This window comes from Polistes fuscatus, unplaced genomic scaffold (genome assembly GCF_010416935.1).
Source record: "Polistes fuscatus isolate 324 unplaced genomic scaffold, CU_Pfus_HIC Scaffold4, whole genome shotgun sequence".
NCBI lineage: Eukaryota > Metazoa > Arthropoda > Insecta > Hymenoptera > Vespidae > Polistes > Polistes fuscatus.
In genome coordinates this window covers 8,006,106-8,033,975 of record NW_025113118.1, presented here as the reverse complement: position 1 = coordinate 8,033,975, position 27,870 = coordinate 8,006,106, and the positions used below count along the sequence as shown (strand labels likewise).

The following is a 27,870-nucleotide window of genomic DNA, read 5'->3' as shown; positions in this document are numbered from 1 at the left end:
AGGTACTTCGGGTAACGAGGATCAGATACATTCGATTCTATTCAGCCGAGTGGAAACATTGGTACGCGAAGAGGCAAGTCGACTGTTGAGGAGGAGAAAAGGAAGGAGGAGGAGGAGAAGGGAAAAGGGTAGAGGGCTTTTCTCTCGTATGTACGAGCCGTGGAAATCGATATTCCCGAAATAGTCGGTTTCTAATTTGCAAGTACAATAACGTCGGTTGGTCGGTTGGTCGAAAGAGGAGACGAGAGAAGTGGAGAGGCGATGGATGCTAACAGAGAGAGCGTGAGAGAGAGAGAGAGGAAGAGAGAGGGAGAGAAGTCAGCTGCCGCGCTACGTCCCCGAAAGTTTGCAATTTGCTTTGGCGTTTCCGCACCGTCGGCAACAATGAGACGTCGACGTCGCATCCTCGACTCCGCACCGAATTCGACGTTCTCTGAATCGAACGGGAAAGGAACGTTTCTATGTTCGTGTCAAGAATAAAATTGTATTTCTTTATACTTGACATTATTTATATGGCTTTTTCTCTAAATTGGATTTTGATTATGCATTTGAAATTTGTTTTACGATTATGTTGAACGGAACTTAATGAGTTTTGTTTGTTTCAAGAATAACAAAAGTTCTTTATGCATATAATACGTATATGAGATGCAGGTATATATATATATAGTCAATGACTACTCAAAGTCCTAGAACTGATCTTTATTAAAGTCACGTAGAGTCGATAAGGTGGCCTCGATGCAACTCGAACGATCTCGCCCTACGGAAATTCGTAACTCTGTACGTTCCTGGCGCGAGTGCTGTTGTAATGGCGATTGTTTCTCGACCTGTAGGTACGGCCAAACTTTCCCCTTCTGCGATTCGTGCCGAGAAGTTACACGGAAGCAGTTCGAGCGTTAGATTTTATCGCGCTCGTTCCACCACCGAGGCCCTTATTTGTTCCGTTAGTTAAAACGAAATAATCGCTCGGATATCTTGATTCCGTTACTCCCCTTTTCACTTTTTTTTCCTTCTTTTAATCCGTTCCTTCCCACGATAACATCTTTTCTCTATTTTATTTTTTCTTCCTCTCGCTCCATTTATTTTTACCGAATTCATTAACATTTTATAAAACACGTAAATTTAATAATAATCTCGCGAATAAATTGATGGAAAATTGGGACGTTATATTTTTCATTGAAATTGAATATTTAAAGTTTTTATTATAAAATGTTTCATTAATTTGACGTTCTCTCAAGATTCATTGAAATAAATCCACGATCGATATTATTTTTCTTCTTGAAAATGATCTAACCGATCTTTACATTCATTTTTCTTCATTTATCATACGCTGGTCTTATTCAGCCAACTCCTCTTTCCCTCTAGGTTCTATTAGCAGCGTAATTCACACGCCGTATACTTGCTATTATGACTACTACGAATGTACGATCACGGAAATGCTAGACAGAGCTCAATGAATAAGTTACTAGCTAAGGAAGCGGCTCTGCCGGGAATCGTAAATTCGACGCGCCGCGGCAATTCCGTAAGTGCGGTGCATTCTCGTTGAGATAGTCATGAAGAACGTTCATAAAAATCGTCCCTTATCGTGATATTATTTTTTATGCAGCTGAACGAACGTTGCAACGGAACAATGAAATGATCTCTACGCTAGTATAAGGGATAATTGAATTAAATTGCAGTCTACCGATGACAATAAATCATTCAATCTTATTTTACAATATAACTTCATATTTGTCGAATGAAGATGAAAGGAAACAAATTAACGATAGCGTTCGTACAGGAATATTCGTATCCACTCTGTAGATTTAAAACACGATCAATATTTTCTTGTTATACAATAATCTAATATTCTTATACGCGGAAACATATTTTAGGATTATTCTCCAACGATAAAATATTCTTTTGCAATGAAATTGATATCAATTGAAAAGTTAGTCATAAAATAGATTTCTGTGTATAAAAATTGTGAAATTTAGCATTACAAGCAAATATGAATTATTTGAAATTTTAAAATGAAAACGGATACGAATACTCCTGTGTGATTCACTGTATACATTAAAAATTGATCCAATTGGAAAAGGTAGAAATTATTTGAACAAGGAATGATCGTTTAAATGTTATCATTTATATCTGCACTGATTTGATATTTATTCATCTTTCGTTTACACGTCTGATTGTGAGGAGAGAAACAAATATGTGCTTTTGTTTCAACTATAGATTGGTTTATTCGTATTCGAGGTCGTGTTGTGTTAATCGAGGAATACATATATACATCACGTCTAACGAAGTGACCACGACCTCGAGGGAAAGCAGACGTCAAAGCGATAATCACCGTCGATATTTCTATACCTGAAATATTCGCATGCCGATATAATGGCGTACATATATGGTATGTGCACAGCGAGAAACGCTCGATGTATGAATTAATTATTATATTAATAGCGACCGGCTATTCTACCATACGCGTATTCAATCCACGATCAAGAGAAAGAGAAAGAGAAAGAGAGAAAGAGAGAAAGAGAGAACAAAAGCTTCATAGGCGTGTAATTAATGCCCTGTGCGTTCTATTACTATCAACGCCATAGCTCTGTTTTCATGTATTTCATTTCTATTAATATTCTTTTACCAATACCCCTGGCCTATTTCGCTGGTATTTCGAGCATTATTATCTATGATAGCGATAAAGCGAAACAAACTCCATTTCGTTCATTCATTCATTCGAAACGAATGAGAGGTATGACTTGACAAATTCGGGATTAACTTTGGCTATCGTAATTTCACGACGAGAAACATGTTCTCTACATTTCCATTTCCCATATATTCGAAAAAAATGTCCAAACTCTGACGCGTCTCTTCCTTTCGCGTGTTATTTGATGAAAACTGTTGAAGAATATGCGTTCTATTTACGCGATACGATGTCGGGCAAAATTTACTCCTATTGTGAATATTTAATTACATTAGAAAAAAACCCGTGAAAATCGTTGAAGAGAGAACACTCGATAAATAAAAACGAGATGGCAATAGACGACTAGAACGTCAGTTAGCTAGCGACAGTTTTCCAATTTTTGCTAAAAATCGATCGATGGATCATTCGGGGAAGTTTCACAGACGGAATCTCTCTACCGGTCCAGATGGGATTTGACAAAGGCAGGAATCGTCTGCGTTCATAAATTCGTGGTTGTAGATCAATACTAGGTAACGCGCGGAGCTCGATGGTGGTGGCTGTTTGTGTTTCTCTGTGTAGGAGTAAGCGGATGTACGTGTATACTCGCACACATAAAGGAGAAATAGAGTAGTATGCAAGTAGAGTGGAGTAGTGAAGTAGCCAAGTGGTGTGCGAGGTTGTATTCTCTCGTCTCGATGGTTGGAGAATGCTCGAAAGGAGTCTGTGTGACTCTACACAGCGTGCACGTCAGTATCTAAATGTGTGTATGTGTATGAAAGTGGAGAGAGACGGAGATAGAATCGTGTATTCTCACCCCCATGTAACAGACGAACTCCTCGTTGCATATGGTCTTGTTGGGTTTGTTGATGGATGGCGGACACTGGGGACCTCGGCCGTCGCAAAAGCTCGCGTCCCTGCATCCGTTGTCGTCCCTGCACTTGTCCCCGCTGCGTAAAGTACAAGCCGACGTGCAGCACGGCCCCTGCAACAGAGATACGACGATGAGGGGGGGGACAGAGAGAGAGAGGGACTATGAGATCAGTATGGTCTCTGTGGGAATCCGTTAATGGTGTTCGAAGCAAGATGCGATCATGTTATTGGTTGACTCGCGTGTCGATCATGGAAAAACACATTCGAGCGAATTTTGCCTCGAGCTTTTCGTTATTTCTGCGTTTGATATGTAACTACATATGTACAACATAGACATTATAATTAATTTAGAGATATTTACTTTTCGTGTACTGGTGAATGTTTTGATTAGGAAAGTAGGAAATTTAGATAGTTCGTCGAAATATTTGATTACGACGTTTGCATACGAAATGGTAAACTTTCGGAATAGAAAGTAGTAAAAAGTCCGTTTGATGTCTATATACTTGGAGTAAAATATTTTGACGTTTCCTTCGCGAACGATTATTCTTTTTCCAAGTTTATCTACAAATAGGAAACCGTACATACGTATGATTCATATTCAAATTTTCTTTTGGCTGAACCTTCGTTGCGCTCATGTGAGATACGTTGGAACATCACGAGCATCGCTTTTTTACTCGACAAAGCTCTGTGAAACTTTGTTAATGAGAGCAAACAGAAAATTCGGATTTGAAAAGGACGCTTTCAAAGAAGTCTACTGTGGTTGGACTAATTATGAGTTTGAGAACGTTACATAGGAGTTTTTATTATACAACGATCTCTCATACATTCATCGTGCACGAAACTCTTCGAGCTCTCCACGTTAGGTTGGCGAAATGTCGAAGGAAGGGAAGAGGAAGAGTGTTAAATGTTACGGAACTGATAAATATAGATTTATAGATATAAAGATATCGGTAAAAAGAGTAAAGTAGTATAAATGTATAGTTACATTGAACGTGATTTCTCAGGGCTAAGCTCGTGCACAATTTTGAATGGCAAATGCCGTCCGAATTTCCTGTATAAAAATCAAGTCGATTTTGCGCGGTACCCACTGGTAGAGAGCATCGTAGGAAGAGCAAGAGAGAAGATCCTCGTAGGAAATCGAAAAGTACATAGGAGAATTCGTGGGTCAAATCGAAGTTCGATATCTATGTATAAAGAGCGAAGAAATAAGCGGCTACGGTCGGAGCTTTTTCCATCAACTCGTAAAATGTTCGTAGGTGTATGTAAAACATGGATACATTTACACAGACGTTCACATATGAATATATACATAAGAGAGTTTGACCCACGGCTAGTGGGAGTATTCGGAAGCGAGAATGGAATAAAGAACGCGACTCCGCCTTCGTCGTAGTCGTATTCCAACTTCCAACCGGTCTCAATTTCGTTCTCACACTGGACGGAACGCAATAACATGAGATGGTGGGACGAATCAATTTATCGAATTTCAATACAGGAGACAGTGCGGTGTATATGGGGGCCATAAGGAGAGTACATGCGGTAGAACGATATAGCAGAAACGTTCGAGTCCGTCATTCGTGGATCGTCAATCCCGGGAATTCTTGAAATAAGTCGATCAGTTAATTTCGTGTTCCTGGAATTTACTCGATAATCTCGCGACGCAAATAAAAAAGCACAAATATTTTACCTGAGATCTAAATTTTCTTTTTTATCTTCGTTTCAAATATTAATACATTAGAAATATTCAATCGTGAATTATTCAGAAGAGAAGAGAGAGGGAGCGAAAATATTCGAATAATATTTCAATTTACTTTCGAATGGAAATGTGTCGATCGTATTTTTAATTAATTTAAGAATTATCGGAATATTTTAACTTTATCTATTCCCTTCTCTTTTTTCGTTATTTACGATAAGTATCGTTTTTCGTTAATCGATAAGAAGATACGCGAGATAGATTTTAGATATAGGCCGAGAAAAGTATGAAAGATTGTTACAAAAAATTAATAAAAAAGAAAAGAAGAAAAAAGGTAAAAAAGGGATAGAAAAGTTAGGCAAGTCGTAGATCGTGAAGCGTAACTGGCGAAATATAAAGCACCTCGCGCCTTTTTCCGGCATTCTTTCAGCCATGTTTTCAGCCAGAGGAGAGAATGCGGAGGAAAGAATCGTTTCTCCTTCTTTTCTCTTTCTCTGTTTCTTTAGCGAAAGAAGGCTGTCTCGAAAGAGGGAACCCGTTCATTCGTCTACGTCTTTGCGTTCCAACGGATCTCTGCGTGTTTTGCATCCGGCACTTTTCTTCAGACTCTCACGATGCACCTAATGCATCGAGTTCCTGCTCTCTCTCTCTCTCTCCCTCTCTCTCGAGTTAGATTCGATTTTCTTTTCCCTTCTACTTCTTATTCTTTCTTTTTCTTTTTTCTTCTTTTTTTTGTCTTCGTCTGTCTCCGAGATCTTCTTTCATCTCGTTCCAACCAACGGATGTTTTCCTCTTGTTGGATTTTCCACATTTGTTTACTTCCCATTCCTCTATATCCATTCTCCAATCGTATTTCCTTTCGTAGATATGCAGACGGAGACGCGATCTTCCGTGCCTCCGAAGAGGGAGTAGAAAACCGTAAAAATATTTTCTTCCCATTCGTTGAAAACGTCTCGATGCGTTTGTCTACTTCTCGTTAGATTCGTCTCTCTACGAATGGATCGGAACAAATCTGGAGTAGATGTAGAAGAAAAATAAAATGTAAACTACTTGTCGGTGATTGGAAAATTCGTATAAATGAGCTACTGGTATTTCGTCGTTTCTTTTTCCGTTATTTTTTTTCTCTCTCTCTCTCTCTCTCAAGATCTACATGCGCTGTGCTTTCAAATTCATTACATTTGAAAGTGGGTTTTGCATGAGAAATTGAGATTAACAGAAGGGAAGAAAGAGAGAGAAAAGCTCTTTAAATACTCGGTAATGAGCTCTCTCGCTTTTCCTATATCGTAACGACTCGTTGAATCGGTACTCGTCGTTGGATTAATTCCAACGAACTTTAGAGCTGCAAGCCGACGGTAGTGGTTCCACGCGAGAATCACCACCACCGCAAGCATACTGGCCCGAGAGCTTGTATCTAGGAGCTGGAGGAAAATGAGGAAGAGGAGGTTTTGCCGTATACGTACGTACTAAGACATGTTCGAAAATTCGAAAGCTTTCGGTGTTTGCTTTCATTAGACAGGTAGTCACAGAAACGTTTCTCGATGGACATGAAATTCCATTCACTTTTTCTCCTCTTCATATTCTTTATCGATCGATTGTCATTAAGCTCAATAAGCTTTGTCTCTGTCTATACGTATCTCTGCGCGCGCGTGTGTGTGTGTTTGAACGTGCTTTTAGCGAAAGGATGCCTCGGTAAACTCGAAAGAGAAGGCTAATTTCGAATACGAAGGAGGAGTTCGGAAATATTCCCATTTACTTGGATTACAAAATGGTAAGATTAATTGTTTTATCTCGTTCCATGTTAGCCAAGTATGCCTCTTTCTCAAGCGTTTCCTATCTCGATAGTAACCACCTTGATTCTCCTTTGATTAATTATTCTCATTTTCTGGGATACCGCTAGTCGCGAACAACGCGTAGTTATCAACTACGACGACGATCATGTTGGAAATGGTGCATTTCGATCGACATTTGAAAATTAAACCTTCATCACTTCTCTCTCTTCCTCTTCTTAGATTATCCCATAAATATCTCGATTCTATCTTCCAATCGTCATAGACATTTAACGTTTATCGTTAAAGAGAAATGAGATTTTGACTCGATCAATCATATTGACAAAGTTTTTGATATTGCATCAATTATATTATTGGAGTAAAATTTTTTAAACGGTGCTAATGATTACAATTTTCCGTTGTTATATTAGACGAGTTATTAGACGAAAATTTTTCTTTCGAAGTCATCGCTGCGCAGGAACGTTAAAAAAATTGTAACTAAAAATAGAGTACATTAGAGTATTTAAATAATTGTTAATTAATCGATGGAAATGTGTATCGTAGTTGAAAAGCACCGAGTATATGTTTGGAGCATGCGTCCTCTTCGAAATCCACCGTTGAAATGAGACATTGTCCTCTGCGTAAATGCTTTCATTCAAAGTTGTTTATATGACTTTACGAACGTTTCGCATGTGTAGAAAATCAATAATATTCGTAATAAAGAGAATTTTCTTATTCGGAAAGTCATATAAACAACTTTCAATAAAAGTCATTTTCTAGAGGACAAAGACTCAGTCTAACGCGAGACTTCGAGGAGGACGGTACATAGACGCTATACACAAAGATTTTAGTTAAAAACAGACACTTCTATCGATTAATTAACATTTATTTTAATTGTTTGATACACTTTTTTTATATTTCAGTTTGTTTTAACATGGTTTATGATTTTAAAGTTTTTTTCTTTTTTCTATATTTATTAGTAAAATTATCCTGTTTTATTTTTGCATCGGTCTTATTCGATTTCCGTTAAATAGAAGATAATCATTTATATAGCCATTCTATTTGCGGGTGTCTTTTTAATAATGAACGATCTTAGGAACTGTGTTTTATTTTTTCTTTGATTTAAAAAATGATACATTGACTTTTTTCTAGTCGTATTCAATTTTACGTTGAAGGGAATTTCTTACCCTTTACTGCTGCCGCTTCTTTGAATATTTGCGTTGATTTTACATATAAGAGACCTTGTACTACTATGTTGAGAAATATATTCGCATCTACGTATGTAGAGAAAGTGGGAGAGAGAGAGAAGGAGAGTTTGCGAACGGACGTACGGCAAAGTTCACCACGAAGTGCATGGCGAATTAGTGCATAAATTAGGATCGTGTGAAAGCACCGTTCTCTATCCCGTAAGATCTGAAGGAAGGGGAGATAGCTGTTACGACGTTAAGGGATCCCTTACTCATTATCGGTGGCTCGTCGAATACGCGTTTAATTATCCATTGCATACCGGCAAAGTATCGAACTTTGCTCGGTTTGCTAACAAATGATAATTATTCGATTATCGATATGATTCGAGGTTTCTTCCGGTATAAAGTATCCATTTAGAAAATAGTAAAATGTGGTTAATAATTGAGCACGTTCGTTAATAAAAATTAAATTTTATCGAGATTTTCAACGTTTCTGATTATTTTTCGTTTAATTTATCGAGAATCTGTCGATATATATCGTTAAATATAAGTCCTTTCGATTAGTCTTGTTCTTTTATCTATATAGAAATAGTTCACATTCTTCTTCTTTCTCGATAGAGTTTGTATTTTTCTTGGAGAACTCGCACGAGGTAAAAGAAGTAGAAGAAGAAGAAGAAGAAGAAGAAGAAGAAGAAGGAGGAGGAGGAGGAGGAGGAGTAATCAAGGGAAGGTGAAAAACGTCAGTACACGAGTTACGTCAAATTTACGAAGAGAACTAATTAGAGAGAAGAGAGGAGCCTTTTCTCTCTGAAAGGGAAGTAAGATCGATCGTAAGTTTACTTTTAGTTTTAAACGATCGGAAAGTCGTTGACCAGGAATGATGAAACGCTTCGAATAGATCTACTTTATTCGGATAGTAAAAACAAAATAGAACACTGACCCGTGCATACGTGAATATCCATTGAAATCGTATACTCGCTAATTTTACGTAACAACTTTTTAGTCGAAGCGAGCGCGAAAGTTCTCGCTCTTTATTCGTCGTTGTCATTTTTTGTTTTTTTTTTTTTATTTAGCTAGATTTTTCGTCCTTTTTTTTTCCCTTCAAATTCAACCATTTGATCCAATTTCAAGTGTACGCGATAAAGTTTAGCAATGCGTTCATTCGGCGATTTCAAGTAAAGAGGTTGAATTGAGTATGTAGAAAATGGAGGAAAGGTTTTAAGAACACGCGTATAATGATCGTTCATCGACGGAACGAACGTTTCTCTAGAGGGTCAGGAAATGGAGCATGCGAGAAGGGTTACTCACCTGACTGGGACTGCAAACTGCGCCATCGGCAAGGCGACAAGGTATCTCATGAGGGACATGATGGAGCCGTTGAGGGTGGCAACAAGGATCATTGCAGTCCTCCTCCCATCCGCAATCGCACTCCTCACCCTCCTCCACTACGCCGTTTCCGCAAATGGCCGACTGAGGCTCTGTGGGATCATCGATTATCGAGAAGCAACCTTACCATCTACATCCTCAAAGTTTTCCTTCAATTCGAAGGAAAAGGGAGGTAAACGCGAGAGAAACAGAGAAAGAGAGAGATAATGATGGTGTTCCGAGTCGTCTGATAAGCGTTGATAGTAGGAAGAAAGCAACCAAAAGATAAAGAGAGAGAGAGAGAGGAAGAGAGAATTTATCTCTCATTTTCTCGTTCTGCTTCACTATCTTTCAAGATCGTTCTTGAAGTTGTTATTCATGAAAAAGTCGTTTGCCAGCTATGGACTTGGAACAATGGGCAAAATTATCGACGGCTATCTATTCGGTTTTTCTTCATTTTCTTTCTTTTATCTTTTACATTCTCTCTTCCCCTCCAGCTTTCTTTTTTCCTTTAGTTTTAAAAATTTGTTCACGTCGGTAGCATTTATTCTCTTAAGAATCGTAGCTCTTCTTCGTACGTAATTTTCGATGCCTGGACGATAATTAACCAACCCATGCCATCCATTTGCTCCGTCCCCTCGTCCACCCTTACCACCCCCCTGTCTGCCTGTTCCGTTCTTCTCTCATTGGTACGACGACGAGTCCTGCCTTGTGTTCACGTCGCGTCGTCGTGTCTCCTTTGTCCGATAACGAGTGATTGTTCCTCGGGGGATCGAAGCGAACGAAAGAAAACGACGAGTTTGACAGGTTAATCGCGTGTTCTGCTGCCGGTACGAAAGGAAAGAGCTAAAAAATAGAAAGCGAGAGAGAGAGAAGGGAAGAAAAAGAGAGGAAAAAATTGTCGGCAAGAAAATCCCGCGCGCATTAAAGCAAATGAGATGTAATAAAGGTTAATCAGTCGACAGTTTTAATGAAATCCTTAGGTTTAATGAAGCTCGGCGTAGGGATCTAGTCTTTCTCGTGGTTTAATGAAATTAATGTTAATCTCGTGTCTTACGCTTTCTACGAATGTTCGGTCTTACTATACTCGTGTTTTACTTTCTTTTTCTATTCGATTTCTTTGGAAAGAAAGGAGAAAGAGGTAGATTTTATTTTTGATACTTCGGATTGAAAATTGCGATATGTATACACGTTTGATATAATGTTCCATTTAAACGTACAAATATTATAATATAATGAACGTTAGTAAATAAATAAGAGCTAAAAAGGCTAATGTTAAATTAATATTATTTAGATAACGCGAAATCATGAAATGTTGGATTTAGGGTATTGGGGTGTTTTACCGAAGAGAAATGATACTATTTTAGAGATTTTCGTAATAAATCGAGGAATTCGCGATAGAATTTCGTCTGACAGGGGGTTAGTCCGACTTTGTTCGAGTCTCTGGAAGCCGAGGATGAATTCCTCTTTACGTCTCCGTAGCCAAAGTAATGTGAGATTGTAAAAGGCATGGTAGGCACGTCGACTATGCGGTACGCAACGCGAAGCCCCTTTTTCGCGGCGATACACGTAGGATTCGTTGGAGAATTTTGTACTTTGCTGGGCTCTTTGCAACGGCACTTTAGCGATCTCTCTCTCCTTGATTGCTACCTTGTTCTCTCAAAAGTCTTTAACCGGAGTACTGAAATTGATTCGAATTATTCTAATCCTTTGACGTACCATTTCTCTCTGTCTCTCTTTAGAAAAGATTCGTTAAGCATAGATTTCACGGATTTCAAACTTCGCCTAACAATTATGCGCTATTACTTATATTAGTTTAATTATATCAAATGATTCTTTATCATCAACATTATTTTTGCCCGCATATAAAAATGATATAACGTGAAAGTTAGTCGACGAGACCTAGCCACGTTGGATTACTATTTCCCCGTGAGATCGCTAAAGTCAGGTAACGTGGACGCTGTTAGTAAAATGGATGTTTGACGCGTTTGGAAAAACAAAAATCTTGCGCTGTTGACTCCACAGAGGCGGTTAAAATATGCGACCTCTTTAAAAATATTGGATAAGTGTGAGAAGGTGTTCGCAGAGAAGTGACTCTAATCCGTAAAAGGGAGTGGAAAAAGACACCATATAACGTGAAAGTTATATGATAGTATAATAATATATTAAATATCGTTATATATTTGATTTTCATTTCGTCGTTTTTCAATCTAATTATTCCGCGAATGAATTCTAAAGAGATTGACAAATTTCATTGGTAAGAAAGAGAAGAAAATAAAAGTAAAATTGTTAATTTGCTTGGAAAAGGAGGAGAAAAGATGGGGAAAATCGAATGGTCGATTTCTTCTTTCATCTTTAAGGCAAGGTCACTCGACAGTCCATTACACGCGTCTTTGTCAAGATTAATCGAATGTACCGATTAGAAGAGCAATTTGACTGGGTAGTCGTTCCCACTCGACTCTCTGACGTGCGACTCCGTTTTAATTGAATTCCAAGCTCTCCGAAGCCCCGTTCCCACCCCCTTTACAATCTCCATTGCATCCTCGACTCGCCATACTCGCATCCTCTCGAGCGTCTACCATCTACTAACATATAACGCATCCTCCTAAAAGCTTTTGTCTACAAAATAGAAGAGTTTTTCTCTGTTTGTCACTCGAAGGGACTCTGTCCGTCTGTAAAAGGCCACCTGTATCTCTTCTCGAATTGCTTTAGAAATTGTTGTTCGTTCTACACCCCTACTCCTGTTCCTCTTCCGCTTTCAAGTTTATCGTCGAGCGTTAATTTCATTCATTTGGAAAGCAATTGCGTTGACATTCTCTCTTTCTTTCTCTATTTTTGTATATCTCTTCGTATATTTTATCGAACAATTTTCTCCGAGTTCTCGTCGAATCGTTTAACGAAAGTGTTTAATTTAGCTTTGAATTATCGGCGTCGGTGATCGAGCAGAAAAATAATAACTAACGTTAATCATTTCCGAGAAGTTACGAAGACGTTGGCGATCGTTAGTACGCGAATTCGTTGATTCTCCGTGTAGAATAATCGTCGTCGTGAGGTAAGTGAAATTACTGGTAAAATACATCTATAGACTACGTTAAATAATTTGACGAGAATTTCTGTTCACCGTTGTCGTATATTCGGAATACCGAAAACGTTCGTTTCGAGAGGTATTATTCCTTTCGTAGTATAGTATAATAAGGAACGGACGAAAGACGAATAGTTCGGAGATAATTGAAATCTTGAAACTTATTGTTGTACTCACCAGCGAAACATCCTTTCGCAGAACGAGCCTTGGCATTTAGGACTGGGTTTATAGAGACGAGACTGCACGGACTGAATCGATTGTTGTTCCGCTTGTCGCCACTCGTAGCCCTCGCGAACATTATGAAATTCCCATCCTCGCCGCCTGGCGAACACTCGTCGGGATCATGCTGTGTATGTGCGCGGAAATATATATATACATGAATCTACGGATATGCATATACGCGTTTGTGTGTGTATGTGTATGAAAGAAGATGGGTGGCGAAAAGCGTTTCCGAACTCGTCCGAACTCTACGACCATTTTCCTTCTTTCTCTTTCTCTCTCCCTTTCTTTCTAATACATAGTTAGACATACGCTTACACACACACATACACACAAATGGTCGTAAAGTAGAGAACTCATTTAGAAAGGACCTAAACGCATTTGTACCCGTTCCGTGGTCGAATGGAAGTAACGGATGATAACGTTGCAACAAATGCGTCTTCTAAAGTCGCCTTAAAGACTTCATTTACGATCCCGATTTCGCTGAGAGTGTGTATACAACCTTGGTTAAAAGTTCTGCACCACGACTCAAAGATTTTAGATAGAGATAAGGATAGGAAACGAATGAGACAACCGTATCAACATGATTGATTCTTTTTTTTTTTATTTTCATTACGTATTTTATCAAGATAGATAGATAGAGGGGTGGAGGGAGAGGGAGAGAGAGAAAAAAAAATAATTAGTAGATAAAGTGATTCTGGGAACTGTGAAATAATAAAGTAAAAAATCATATGACATAATATGTCCTAGCTTCTTGTTACCTTATTTTTTGTGCAGATGCCATTGCACTTTATTTTTTTTCTTTGACCAATCGATTCCTTTCATTATTCTACGAATAAAAGTACTAATCCAAAGTCATCGAAATTTGAATTACTTTATGAGATATTTGACATTTTAGATTATTCGGAATTATAAGTATATTCCAAAGTTTTGATCGAAATAATGTGTATCTTATTACACGAACTTTCAAAAGTTTGAAAAGCTCTCATTCTCGATTTGTAATTCAAGATATATAAATCTTACGAGTAACTACGAATATAAAACTAATGAAACTTTAGATATTTTTAAACGGAATTACATTTAATATAAAAATATAAAGAGTGTCCCAATTTGACTTTATTTTTATAAATAAAAATTTGGATGTCAAAGATGCATCTAGGATCTGGTCGAGAGCAATCCCTGGAAAAGTCGAGGAAATCGTGGACTATGCGTGTACGGTGACGACGCGATTATGGTTCTATCTCAAAAAAATGGCAAAAGTTGGTCGAACGAAACGGCACGTACTTGGTTTAATAAACTTCGTTAAAAATATGAAGAAAAACTTGTCGAAGATTTGGAAAGTGTTTTTTTTCGTCGCGTAAGGAATCGCGGTAGAATGCGCGAAGGACGTCACGCGCATGAACGAGCACGGGACGTACTCGGAATTGAATTTCGTTGCCACGAGGAAATCACCTTTTCCGCTGCTTTTCGTTCTCTCGAAAGAAGGAGAAGGTAAGGATGCGGTGGTGGCGTGTGGTGCGGCAAGAAGCTCGAGAAAACGAAGAGACATTCCGTTCCCGAGGGAAGAATCACTCGATGTGTTTTAGTTCTACTTTCCTTCTTCTCCAAAAACCCCCTCCCCATCCCTTCGTCCCTTTGCTCTAGGAGACGTGGCCTTTGATCGTCGAAGGTCGCCCGTCTATGCTCCCTTTATTGCATTCTCTCGACCAAAAAGAATTAAGAAGTTCGATGAATCGAGATTAGACTGAGCAATCGTTGACTTTACTACTCGAGGATAAAGGAAATTTCGCGGAGTAAAAAAAGACATTTTCTACGTTAGACCGAAGATACGTTAAAAAGTAAGGGGATACAAATAAAACTAAGGGAAAGAAAAGGACAGGAAAGGGTTGGAGGGGAATAAAAGGGAGGAGGGACATTGTCGATTTTATTCGACGTTCTCCGTAGGTAGCAACGATTTTAAAATCCAACAGGAGTCAGCATTTTCGGATATTTTACGAGAGATCCCGATGGGAAGTGACGCCTTTCACGGGGTGATTCGATTTGACGCTGCCAGGGAAATATTCCTCGAGGGGATTACGACGATAGAAAATATACGCTGAGGTATAAGTAGACGGTGGAGAAGGGGAAGGAGTAAGACGGTGGTAACAGTAATAGGTTATTCGAGATCTCTTTTCTTCTTCTTCTTCTTCTTTTTCTTCTTTTTCCTTTATTATGACGCGAGAAAGGATTCACGGATTTTCGGTTAATAGGGTCTTGAAATTCTTGCATGACGTCACTCCTCTGTTTCATGATTCCCCGTGTTCTAACATCGAGCGATTAGTAGGAAAGTTTGCGAGCTTGTTCTGTGGTACTCTTTGGTATGAGTCGAACGAGATGAGAGAAGAAGAGAGGGTGTAGATTCGCTTTCTCCCTGGAATTCGTGATGAGAGAAGAGGGTGCGAGAAACACACGAGGTTAGGTGGGTAGGTAAGGGGAAGGAAATAAGGTACGATGCACACATCCAGTCAGAGCTTTTACACGAACGTCGTACCAACGTTCGTCGTAGTCGTCGTCGTCGTTTTCGTCGTTGTCAAGTACCAACGAGAGACAATGTTAGAGACAACGCGCTCTTGTAAACTTACAGGAGATCCAAAATTGTGGCCGATCTCGTGTGCAAGGGTAACGTGAGAAACCGTCGGTGGTACGTGCTTCCCGTAGTTGAGTAGGGTGATTATGCCAGTGTTGAGAGATTTCATGCTACCTCTGTAATGCTGTAACGTTAAATTCGTGCTTTTCTTTCATTAACAATTATCTTATCGAATACTTATTCGTTTTAATAATAATTCGATAGAAGCGTAAATTATAATATTATCGAAGCGTACATGTACGAAATCGAGTTTCCTTTCAAATATAAAATTATACGTACCCCGTTTTTCTCGCAAACACCACCTGCGTTCTTGAGATCACCTGTCCAAGCCAAACCCAGCGTACCCTTTTCGAAATCACGATAAGTGAACATATAGGAAAGACAAAAGGCGTCGTAATCCTCCTCTGTAAAACACGCGAAATAATAATCGTAAATATGAATGGGATATAATCATTTTGATATCTTTTCTATTTTTCCTTTTTTTATTATTTCTTTTTTTTTTCAGGACAAACGTTTAACTCAGAGTTCGATTCCAAAGCTTTTTCTTTCGAGTAATTTTATTGGATTAGGCTTGATTTATAATTCTTATCTAACGTAAAAGCAGTTCAGATTAATAATATAATAGATTCTATACATTTACGAGCGGGATCGGTAATGGTTAATAATGAATGATGTTACTTTCAAGGAAAAAGGATAAAGCAGATAGCTACACATAGACACATAGATGGATACATAGATAGGTGAATAGATAGAGATAAGAAAATATAAAATTAATAGGATAGAGTTCGTACGCGTATTCCATAGAACTTTTTTATTCCGTAGACCTTTTTCCATCCACGCGCATGAATGCACATTGATCCTTCGCCACGGAGGGAGAGGAAATTTGTTACTCGTGGAGAGGATATGTTTATGTGTGTCTATACGTGTGAATGTACTAGGCATGTATGAGTATGTACTAAGCTTTCGAGGAATTAAATTACGGGACATTCTTGGGCATTCTGATTTATTATCTACATACAAGTTGATTTATCGTATGGATACAGTCCGATTACTTTATATTAAACTTGACTATAATGTTGATTAAACGATTCCATGTTAGATTTTTATCGTATAATGTATCTCGAAATACGTTTGACACTTTCGAAAAGATTTGAAAAAAGAAAAGAAATATTAAATGTTTTTGCGAAAGTAGACTTCCAAGGTTCCAAACCATAATCAATGGTGGTCCTTATCGTATAACAAAGTGTACGTTCCCATTGTGCAGCGAGTACTTGATCGGTAAGCTTGATGAAGCCGAGTATTATACCTTAGTCTTAGCCAAGGTGCGCATTATGTTTCCCAGTATTACCTGTTTCGAATCGCCTTTGGCCTGGCCATTATGTGGCGAAATCGAGATTTGAATGAATGACTATGACGACCCGTTATAACGATATCTAAACCTTTATCGTAATATATGTGGTATATGTTTAATAACGGTGGACAAACTATGGTTTCCCAGGCAATATAATATTTCGGTACTATTTTTTCTTTATTTTGTTCTATTCATCTATACCACTATAGTATTTATTAATATATATTCAAATAAATATTATATTAGAAATACATTTATATACATTTATATACGGGATAACTTAATTAATTGTAAAATATTTTTAATTTAATATTTTGTTAATAAAATGATTTTATGCCAAACAAATGTTTTCAAATGAAAAGAATAGCTTTTGTAGTTTTTCACGGATGAAAGGAATGTATTTGTTTATTATATATATTCATATCCATTCAATGGCTTTCGTCGAAAGATTAAATAATATTTGAATATATCTATATAAATAAAAGCACGAAATAAACATTCCTATGATATCTCTTTTTCGTAGCAGAATTGTATGTCTCTTTTCATCCATTTTTATATTCATCGTAGATTTTGATGCGTTTCTCGATCGGAAAGGTGTGTTGGGGTAAAAAGTATTCGGTGTGTATTGTCCACTTTTAGAAAATCTTGGACGATGGAAGACCATCTTACCGAGTTCGCGTACTAGTAGTAGTAATAGTGGTAGTAACATTGCTGAAATATGATCCGTGATGTGGCATAGACTGCACTTTGTGGAAAGGACTCGAAAGAGAGAGCTTTGAGAAGAGCTTTCAAGAAAGAGAGAGGGACAAAGACGCGTTAGTTTCATTACCGTTACACGAACGAATCGAATTACATTAACATGATACTTTTATTAATTTGGATTATAACCGTACTCGACATTTTATTATTATTTTTGTCTACTTTGTCTATTTTTTCCTTTTCTTTCTCTCTCATTTTTCTCTCACCACCCACGAGTTTTTTCCGGCTCTTCAAAGCTTTAATATATCTCGCGTTTCGAGTTTCCTGCTGAAGGAAAGTCAAGATAAGAGAGAATAGCAAAGTAAGTCTGTAAATCAGTCCGCGTAGCAATTTTTCTAATTTAAGAGATATCATTTTCGTTCGCCGATTAATTTAACATGTGTCTATGCGTATAACGCAAAAGTGAAATTATTTTACCGGTCTTCCTTTTCGTTGAAATAAAAACGCATTGCGATTTTTCACTTCCTTTCGTTGAAAAGTAACTTTCTATTTCGTCCCCCATCATTCACTTTTACGCGTGAGGAAAATTGTTGTCGCGAGTTTTGGGATATTGTTGTTGAACGACGTTACGGAAATGGCTTTAAGGCATTCGCCACGATTTATGGAAGTTCGTTTTCCATCGCTTTTCTTCTCTTTCTCTTTCTCGTCGTAACGAAGAAACGTACTTACTTACTTACGCGTATCGATCTGTTTTTCTTGCACGAGGCTTTTCGAATCGTCTTTAATAAGATTATACTGCTAGATAAGTTTCAAAAGATGATTCTATCCATAAGATACGCGATTAAAATTGAATCGTTAATCGTGAGCTTAGTTGACGTTGATCATCGAAGAAAAAACAAGTTACTTCAAGGGCTCGAAACCCTTCATTTTTCTCGAAGACAGATAAAATGATGTTCGAAGGATCGGAGAAGCAAAAATATGACTATTTAAAAACAAGATATTCCTTTCGTATTGAATTTCATCGACTGGGAGGGATGAAAAAGAAAGTTTATTCGAAAGGAGTCGAGTAAAGTGTAGAAAAAGCAGAGAAAAAAGGATGAAAGGGAAGACTCGAGTAAAACGATGAATAAACGAACGAACGAATGAATGAATGAAAGAAAGAAATAAAGAAAGAAAGAAAGAAAGAAAGCAAGAAAGAAAGGAAGAAAGAAGAAAGAAGGAAAGAAAGATAAAATGGGTACTTATACGAAGCGATATAAAAACGAACGCTTTTACCTCTCGCCTTTAGAACATTTCCGTAGCGAGTACTCAATGACACCTATTTTTTTTCCTCCTTCATGTAATCCAATACTCTTTTAACTCTTTCTTTCTCTTTATTCCTCTGTATATTTTTTTTTCTTTACCTTTTTAACACTTTCCACCACTAATTAAAGGTACGATTAATTAACGAATGACGAGATAGGTAAAGGATCCTCTTGGAAGTAGACTCCTCGAGTACGTAATACGGTTGTTCGTTTTATTAATAATTTATGTTTCAATGTGTGAAAGGATGGCGTGATATTACACGTTCGTCATAATTGCAAATACTGAGAACGTTGAAAGTAGATCGGATAATTCTCTATGATGTTTCTTCTTCCGTAAAATCACATGATTCTCTCGATCGGTCGTTAAGGGGTTCCTAGCAAACTTTCAGTTTTACTGAAGTTTGTGATGTCTACCATACCATATATGTAGATTGTTTGAATGTAAAGAGACGGGAACTAGCTTATGCATAGTTCAAAAGTCACGCTCGAGTTAGACGACGAATTGGTGATATGCTAGTAACAGAGAGAGAGAGAGAGAAAACGAGAGAGCGACCGCTTTATCAGAAGGATTCATGCGTAAATAATGTCCTGGACATTCCTCGTACGAACGTATAAAACATTATTCGAAAAAAATTTCATAGTAATGATAAAACTTGACTAATTTTTTCGATTTTCCTCTCGAAATTAAATTTTTTGTCCTTATACAGAGATATATTGAAGAAAAATAGAGGGAGGAGGGAAAAAATGTATTAATGAAATATTGGAAAAAATGAAAAAGGAAGCAAATAAAAATGGAAATAAATGAAAAATAAATATATAATAGTTGACTCACCGGAAAATAGCTCGAGAAATTCTTCGACCCCGTAATCACCCGTAAATCTATAGGATGGATCGTGCAACGCTTCCTCTCCGTGAACTTTCACTCGTTTAATCATAAAGCTGATGTTGTCCGGTTGTCCATCCTGATTAAAATCTGTAAACAATTTTTCATTTTATTTCGTCTTTGACTTTCACAGAGAAAATGAAATTAGCGTTCATAATTATTGTTTCTTTTTCGTAAAAAACATCGAAATGTAAAAGAGTGATAAAAACAAAGGTGGAAATATTCGAAATAATTGAATTTCTATCTTTACGAATTTAATCTTCATATTTTCGTGCGAATCGACACAGATAGTGGAATTTATTTATTAAAAAAATAAGGAAACGTTGGTTGGTCTATTTTAGCGAGACGTCAAGGGAAAAAGTATTTATTATTTTGTTTTTCTTTTTTAATTATTATTACTACTAACCCTCTCTCTCTTTCTCTTCACTTTTGCGAGGGTTGTCGCGTGCGAGGGGGAGATTAAAAATAAAGGAATCGAAAATTACTAGACTCTACGCGATGTTCTTTGTTTCTCAAACGTGAAGCTTATTCTTTCTTGTGTTGTTTTATTGAACCCCCTCCCTCCCTCGTGTTCTCTGTTTCTTTCTTTCTCTCTTTTAAACATGTGAATGGCATTCGTTGGAGCGATCAGTAGTCGTAGCGTATGCGGGAGGAAGAAAAGAAATGTTAAAGGGAAAAAACATTTTACTCCGTTCATTTTATCGAACGAAAAACATCGTTCGCATTGTTCGCAAACGATTGGTAACAGTATACAATATGTCTATATGTGTGTGTGTGTGTGTGTGTGTGGTGTCATGGATAGGAAGTGGTATGTGCTTATCGAACGTCGAAAAATAGAGGTTCGTTGTTGGCCGATGAACCGTGCGATTATTGTACTGGCTTGGTAATTCTTTTTCAACCCCTTTCCTGACGAGAAAAAGAGAGAAAGATAGATAGAGATGTGTTACACAAAAGGCAACGATAAAAACCTATAGCTTTCGAATACGCATCTCAATCGTGGAAACGAATTGATTGACTCGATCGGCAATGTTAGTTATCATCGAATATTTGAACCAAAAAAAAGAAGAGGAAAAAAAAAGAAAAGAAGAGCAAAAATATCGATCGCATTTTTCACAAAATATACTAACTTTTTTAATAATGAAAGTGCACGTAATTTACCGTGAAGAAAATCAACGAGAATTCTCTACCGTTTTCTATTTCTTTCTTTCTCTATCTCTCTCTCGGGTTCTACATAAATTTAAAGTTGACAGCCGATAAGAAGAAAGAGAGAGAGAGAGAGGAAGGTGGAGAGAAGAACAGAAAATCGAGGCGAATAATTTTGGGGAAACCAGTCTTGCTTCCTTCGAGCCAACCAACCAACCATCCAACCATCCAACCAACCAGCCAGCCAGCCAGCTAACGTGAGCTGCTGGTTGGTATATCTTTTCGAGAGGATGGCACTTCGCGTGGCGAGAAGCATTTAATCAGACCTTCTCCAACCCTTGGTTCGAAGAAATACAAATCGAAAATGGAAAAACGGTCAGACGTCACGCGAGAATCTCTCTTTGGTTTCCACCGAAAATCAACGAGGATGGTGAGAGAGAGAGAGAGAGAAAGAGAGAGAGAGAGTTGAAAGGATCAGGGAGAGGGTGTGGGAGGGTGGGGTGGGGCCAGGAGGATGTACGCTCCGAAAAGCGATTATTATCCTGACTCTTTCGTTTCCACTCTCTCTCTCTCTTTCTTTTTCCTTTTCTCTTGCTTGCCTTGGCTTTTAACCAACTCGATTTCTTTTCAAGAAGAATCTTCTTTCTCATTGGAAATTTCTCTTATCTTTTTTTTTCCCTTTTCCTTTTTTTCTTTTTATTATTACAATCATTTCGGTTAAAAACGATAAGTCATTCGATGAAACGGTCATCGAATATTTTCTTTTATTTGCTTTTGTATTGTATTATTATTCCAATCTTAATTAAATATTACGTTAGAGTAAAAATGAAATGATAAATTCTTTACCGGTAAAATGCAATTTTATTTGAAAAGAAGCAAACTATTCCGAAGTAACTTGCCGAAACGAATCACGCGATATCTTGGTTAATCTCGCAAGAGATGGGTTTCGCGTTTCATCCCCATTCCCATCCATTTCTCCTCTTTCGTGGATCTTGGAAAGTGTTACGCGAGCTGGCGACGACGACGACGACGATGACGAAGACGCCTTCCTAATTAGTGTCTAAGTCCATCGTTATCTGCTAACTCGATGTGTGTAATATTAATCGGCTTTGCTTCCTCATTTTGGGGAAGGAAGGAACCCTTCGAAAGAGGGTGGGTGTGAGCGTTCGTGGTTTCTTCGGGTTATTTAAAAAAAATGAAAACAAGAAACTCTAATGTTTCATCTTCCCTTCGCGTTATAATTTATTTCCTAATTTTGTTGAGATGTCGATCATTAATTAAATCGTCTTCCTTATTCCTATCTCTTTACTCACATATCTCATTTCCTGACATAACTTACGAATATCGATTCTACCTTGAAAGGTCCTACCATGCACTTTATGATCGTAAACTCTCTCTCTCTCTCTCTCGTAATAGACCACAAATTCCTAAGGGATGAATTACGAATTTCGATTAAACCTTCGGATATTTCTTCAACGGTTCTTCCAACTATGATAATATTAATAAGTATGCATATTAAGTATTAAATTTGATTAATGAAATAAGCATATCTATAGCGCGATTATTAAAATGTTTATGCGTATTTCATGAATCAGCTACTATAAATTATACGATTTAACAGAGAGAAGTATATATACATATAGAGAAGTATATATGCGAAGTCATATTCATTAGTGATATCTTTGCTTAGCCAGGGAGAACATTAAAGCACTCATACATATTCATATAGCGCGTTAGTCAAAATATAATATATTGCATAGGCATAAGAAGTAATGGATAAAAGGGTGTAATAATTCAAGGATTCTGGGGAGAAGGGAAAACGATAATCGGTGCGACTATCGTCGTTCAGTAATCTTGGTTGGCGCCGCCGGCATATTCGTTAGAAGCCCGGAAACTTTGGCGGAAAACGGGCTTTATCCTTGGCGATCGCACGACGGAAGGAACTAAAGAGAAATAGAAATAGAAAGAGAAAGAGAGAAGAAGATAGGGAATTGTAAGTAATGCACTGGCCTCGCGTCACGACGACGACGACGACGACGACGACGACGACGACGACGGCGGTACGTGCGGTCACGCCACGTTAAACACGTCTCAGTCACGAGATGCAAATATTTGCCGTTGTTACTGCAGGTGGTGCGCAGTGTTCAACCGTTCTGTCCTATCCGCGAATATACAACGCGCTACATACCCAAATCAGTCCATTTTACTCTTATCTAATTTTCGTAAGAAACATTTTTTCATTACTTAATGATATTCGCGTTACGAAAGAGTTGGCAGTTCAAATTATGTAATGTATTATTTGAAATAATTAGAAAACGAATAGAGAAATCCTACAAAGTCCAATGGGGCAAATTAATTAATGATATTTTACAAAGGATAACGATTATATATTATACAAATGTCATTATAGTTAGAAATGCTTGGGCAAATTGTCGAGAGAACGAAAGGAGGGACCCCGATCGATCAGGGCTGGAGGACGCGTGAGTACAGAAAAATGGATAGAAAGAAAGACACGGAGAAAGGGAAAAGGGAGATGCCGGAGGGGTGAGAGAGACAGGAGAGAGAGAGATCGTGGCGATGGAAAGTGTGGAACATTCATTTCCTTCGATATACCGTCGATCGCCGAAAGCAGAAAGTTAGTTTAACTGGGAGGGCCCCGTCGAAAGTTTTAATTGGTTTGCGAAGTTATTACGTCTGGAATGAGACAGAAGACGCGCACTTGTTAGGTCCACCGAAGAAACTCGCATTGACTTCGATGGTGAGAGTGAAGGGCGGACGAAGTAAACTTTTCGATTCGTTTTCTCTTCTATCTTATTGTCAGCTGCGTTGGCAAATAATGCGTTCTCTTATTTACGACGACTAGTACGATTAAACTTCTATTCGTTAAAATCAAATAAAGGAGAAAGAGAGAGAGAGAGAGAGAAAGAGAGAAAATATTACATTGTAATAAATTGTTACTCGTCGATTAAAGTGTTCATTCATTTAAATTCATTGATTATCGAAAATAACCTTTTAAACTAATACCGTATGATTAAACTCGATGACAACGAAAGGATGAGTTTCAACATGCATTATTTCGTAGATAATTTTTGTCTCCTACGATATTATCGGAAATGGCGCAACGTGATTTTGATTTGTTCATTACCTGTGTGTCTGTAAATGGAGTTAACACGTTGAACGTGACGAGTCATGACTTCGATGCACGCTTCTTCCGATTTGTAATGTTCGAAGAACGTGTGATCTGCTTGGAGGTACAGCATACAGGTTGTCTTTTTCGGATCGATCGACGTCCTTTTTCGTAAGATCCTTGAATATCTTTCTCTGTACAATCTAAAGCAACAGAGAGATAAGGAGAAATAGGATAAGAAAAGTTAATCTTACGTCCCTTTTAATAAAAGAAGAAATTCCAAACGCGAACTCTTTTAATATAAATTCATCGTGCAGCTCGAGCGAGTTATTCGGGCAATGATTTTCGTTTCTCTTTTTTTATCTTCCGGTAGGACAAAGGAATCATAAATGCCGGAAGTTTAATTTGCCAGAAAGGCCAGTGAGAAATACCAAGTCGACTGTGTGCTTAGAAAGAAAGAAAGAAAGAAAGAAAGGAAGGAAGGAAGGAAGGAAGGAAGAAAGGAAGGAAGGAAAAAGGGAAGAAAGAAAGGAAGAATGAATAAGAGTTAATTGTCGTCGTACACGATTTTAAGATGAAAATTTTTGATCTCTAAAGAACTTCGTAATGATGTTATTAAAATATATAGTATTTATACTAAAATATTATTATACGATATCGTCTCACTCGCGCGCGAGGATTTATATCTGTTTTCGTTAGAAGTGAAAAAGGATGATAAAATTGGAAGATTTTCTTCAAGGTTGAAATCGATGAACCTGTCGGAAGCACTCATTCTCGATCTTTCGATATCTCGATCTCTCGACATCGGGTTTACTTTCTCGTTGACGGGATACACGATAGCTCGGCTTCTTTTTCCTTGTCGGAAGCTAGTGGGACGTTTAAAATGAAAGAGGCAAGGATCTTGAAGTAAACATACCGAAGAGTCGACAGGCAGGTAAGTAACCATCGTACTTTTTCCTCTCGTATTTTTATCGTGTCAGGATATCGAGAAGGAGAGAGAGAGAGGGAGAGAGAAAGAGAGAGAGAGTCATTCATTGAATCATTCGATAAAATGGGGATGAATGAAGCACGAGAAAAAGAAAGTCAAATTAATCGACCACATGTGCCCGTATTTATTCATACACACATATACTAACACAAATATACATTTCTGACAAACTCAATTTGCTCTCTCTTTCTCTCTCTCTCTCTCTCTGTCGTGAGTTTTATGAAGATACTCGAATAATAAATAAGTTTCAAGCGAAGCGGCACAATGAATTTCTATGTTTAAATATGATTTATGTTACCATTTGATTATATATAATAATATATGTATTTCATATCTAGCAAATTATTTTTATCATATATTATAAATTATCATTTGATTTCATTGATAATAGAATTTCACAAAGTTGAAAGGAAAATATTTGATCGTATATAAAGTAAAAATCATGATAGGAATATACGATACGATTGAAATCATTTGTATCTAACGATATACCTAAATATGATCGTATCGATCAAAACACGTAAGACTAGTACATATAAGAAACGCGAGATGCTTACTTGTCGAGAAGCTCGAGATTATGGGAGCTCGCCATGGGGTCCTTCTTCCTCGCATCCATTGGATAGAATCCTGGCTTCGCACGATTCGTCCCTTCATTTACGTGCTGATAAAACGGGCGCATTGTGCCACCAGCAAGAAGATATCCGTTTCTTCCCGTCTCGTTGCTGTTCCTGCGAACGGCATTTCTCGTGTGAGCGAGAAAAATTGTTGAACGTTACCAGGTAAACGATAACCTTAGTTCTTTGATAAATTCTCTCCTCTGTGTCATATTATTTGTCCAAAGAGTATTGTATTCTCTTAGTATCGCGTATATACTGCAAATCATAGAAGTATTCTTACTTACCTCCCATCGTTAATTTTAAATAATTATTATTATTGTAATTTATTTACTATTATCTTTACGCGAAACAAACTAAATTCAACGTTGAAATGAATTATTAAAATAAAAAAATACGTTGAAGAGTTCAAAGTACTACGTTTTCCGGAGAACCTAATTGTATAAGTACGTGTATATTTGCATATAAAATTTGTCCGATCGATCATTGTCAGGTATTCTTAATTTTCCGTTACGCTCGTCGACTCTTGAAATCGCGAAGAAACGATCGCAAAGAAAAGGATGAAAAAAACAAGCTCGCGAAAGAAAAGGCTTTGTATTTTTCATCTTTGTAATCTACGTATCTCGAAACAATTCAACGTCCGTTTCGCGAGAGGGAAATTAAAAGATGGATTCGAGACAAGAAGAAGATCTTTGTAATATCTTCGAGCGGCCGATTGTGTCTCGGTAAAGTTGATGGTACGGGGGAAAAAAAGATGAGATAAAGATATATTTAAACGCGAAGTGGTTGAGATGAACCGGTATTGTCCGACTGCTTGGCGAAGCTCTCCAGAGGGGTCCCTCGCAAATTACTTCCTTGCGAAGTAGGTAAAATGATTACTACCTGGAATGCTACGTAAATTGGTAGGAAGAATAATTAAGGTTCCCTTTAACCCTTTATGTCTCGCGAAATTCTCCTTTTATTTCTTTTATATAAAACGATATTCATCTCGGGGGAGGATACACCATGGAGAGTTTCTACCGGTGCTGTTGTTGGTGTTGGCGTTGCCATTGCTACTCCCCACACCTTCTCCTGTGGGAGGACGTCACTTTGCGAGCAAATAATTTCATCATAGAACGATGCTATATATAAGTATGTATATATATATATATTAATGAAAATATTTCAAAAGAAAAAGAAAATACGAAAGGGAGAGAAATATTTGCCATATTTCTTTGTTTTATTTTTTGTCAAGGAATGAATTAATAGATATATCAAATATCATTGTATTTCCAATGATTTTCAAGCGGAATAATTAAAACGCGTTACGTAACACATCGTCGACATACGTATACGCGACGTTCTATATTACGCAGAGATAAAGAGAGGAAGAGGAGCTTCTGATCATATTAAATCGAACGACGTCAAGAACGATCTCGAGGAAAGCTGCGAAGGTCAGATAGTAATATTCGAAGATCGCGTCAAGTTTCGTCGTTTCAGCAGAGCCATAAAGGGTTAAATTTTCCGTTGGTGACACATTCGAGATTCACGGGACGACGTTGGTGGAAGTTTCGAAGGAGAAGTCGAGCCACGTTAAAGAGAGAGAGAGAGAGAGAGTAGAAAGTTCGCGATCGTAAACAGAGCTCGTATTTCACACACACGAGTGCGATTCGATCAGAGTAACATCGTCCCCTGGTCTCCGGCTTGATCGATAAACCCATGGGTAGTAATAGGAAACGATAGTAGTGGTAGATGGTAACACAGTTGGTATTGGTATTGGTGATGCGTGGACACAATGCGGTATGCGAACAAAATGTTTATCACAAGGTACTGTCGGGACTAATTAGAACACAGGGTGCATCAGCTCAAAAGTCTTCGCTCGCGTTGCAAGCTGCGTTCGCGAGTCACGTTATCATTAATCGATGTTGCCAGACCCTGCCAATTAACCTTCTACACGTTCTCTAATTAGTGGTCTTCGAAAGACGGAAAGACCGACATAGAGAGAGAGAGAGAGAGAGGGGTACTCTCGTAACGTGTCGTGCAACGTTGGAAAATCGTACGAAAGGGTATTTGGTTTCTAGTGGGAAAGCCAACGTCCCTCTTCGTTTCACGAAGAAACGAGTCGTTTGCGATTATTATTTCCAAATTCTCATGGAAAAACATATACATGTATAGTTAGTTATATGAAAAAAGCGAGAGAGAGAAAAAGAGAAATACATATGTATTTGCATACATATACATATGTAGGTACAGGTGCCTTTGTTGGACACACGATACGTAGAGATCGATTCGTTTAATTAACATCTCTCGACAGG

The 27,870-nt window shown here is 37.8% G+C and overlaps 1 protein-coding gene across 2 annotated transcripts in view; it reads right to left on the bottom strand.

Annotated features, from left to right (window-relative positions):
- LOC122521467 (disintegrin and metalloproteinase domain-containing protein 10-like) overlaps positions 1-27,870 on the bottom strand; it is a 119,267-nt gene that overhangs the window by 3,585 nt on the left and 87,812 nt on the right. For both annotated transcript variants that reach the window (XM_043642231.1, XM_043642230.1), the window contains 8 exons: positions 25,520-25,690; positions 23,993-24,177; positions 19,654-19,794; positions 15,747-15,871; positions 15,463-15,591; positions 12,800-12,968; positions 9,484-9,653; positions 3,477-3,644 (listed from right to left, as the gene is read on the bottom strand). In XM_043642231.1, coding sequence (XP_043498166.1) covers positions 3,477-3,644; positions 9,484-9,653; positions 12,800-12,968; positions 15,463-15,591; positions 15,747-15,871; positions 19,654-19,794; positions 23,993-24,177; positions 25,520-25,690 — 1,258 coding nt within the window. The remainder of the gene's footprint in view (positions 1-3,476; positions 3,645-9,483; positions 9,654-12,799; positions 12,969-15,462; positions 15,592-15,746; positions 15,872-19,653; positions 19,795-23,992; positions 24,178-25,519; positions 25,691-27,870) is intronic.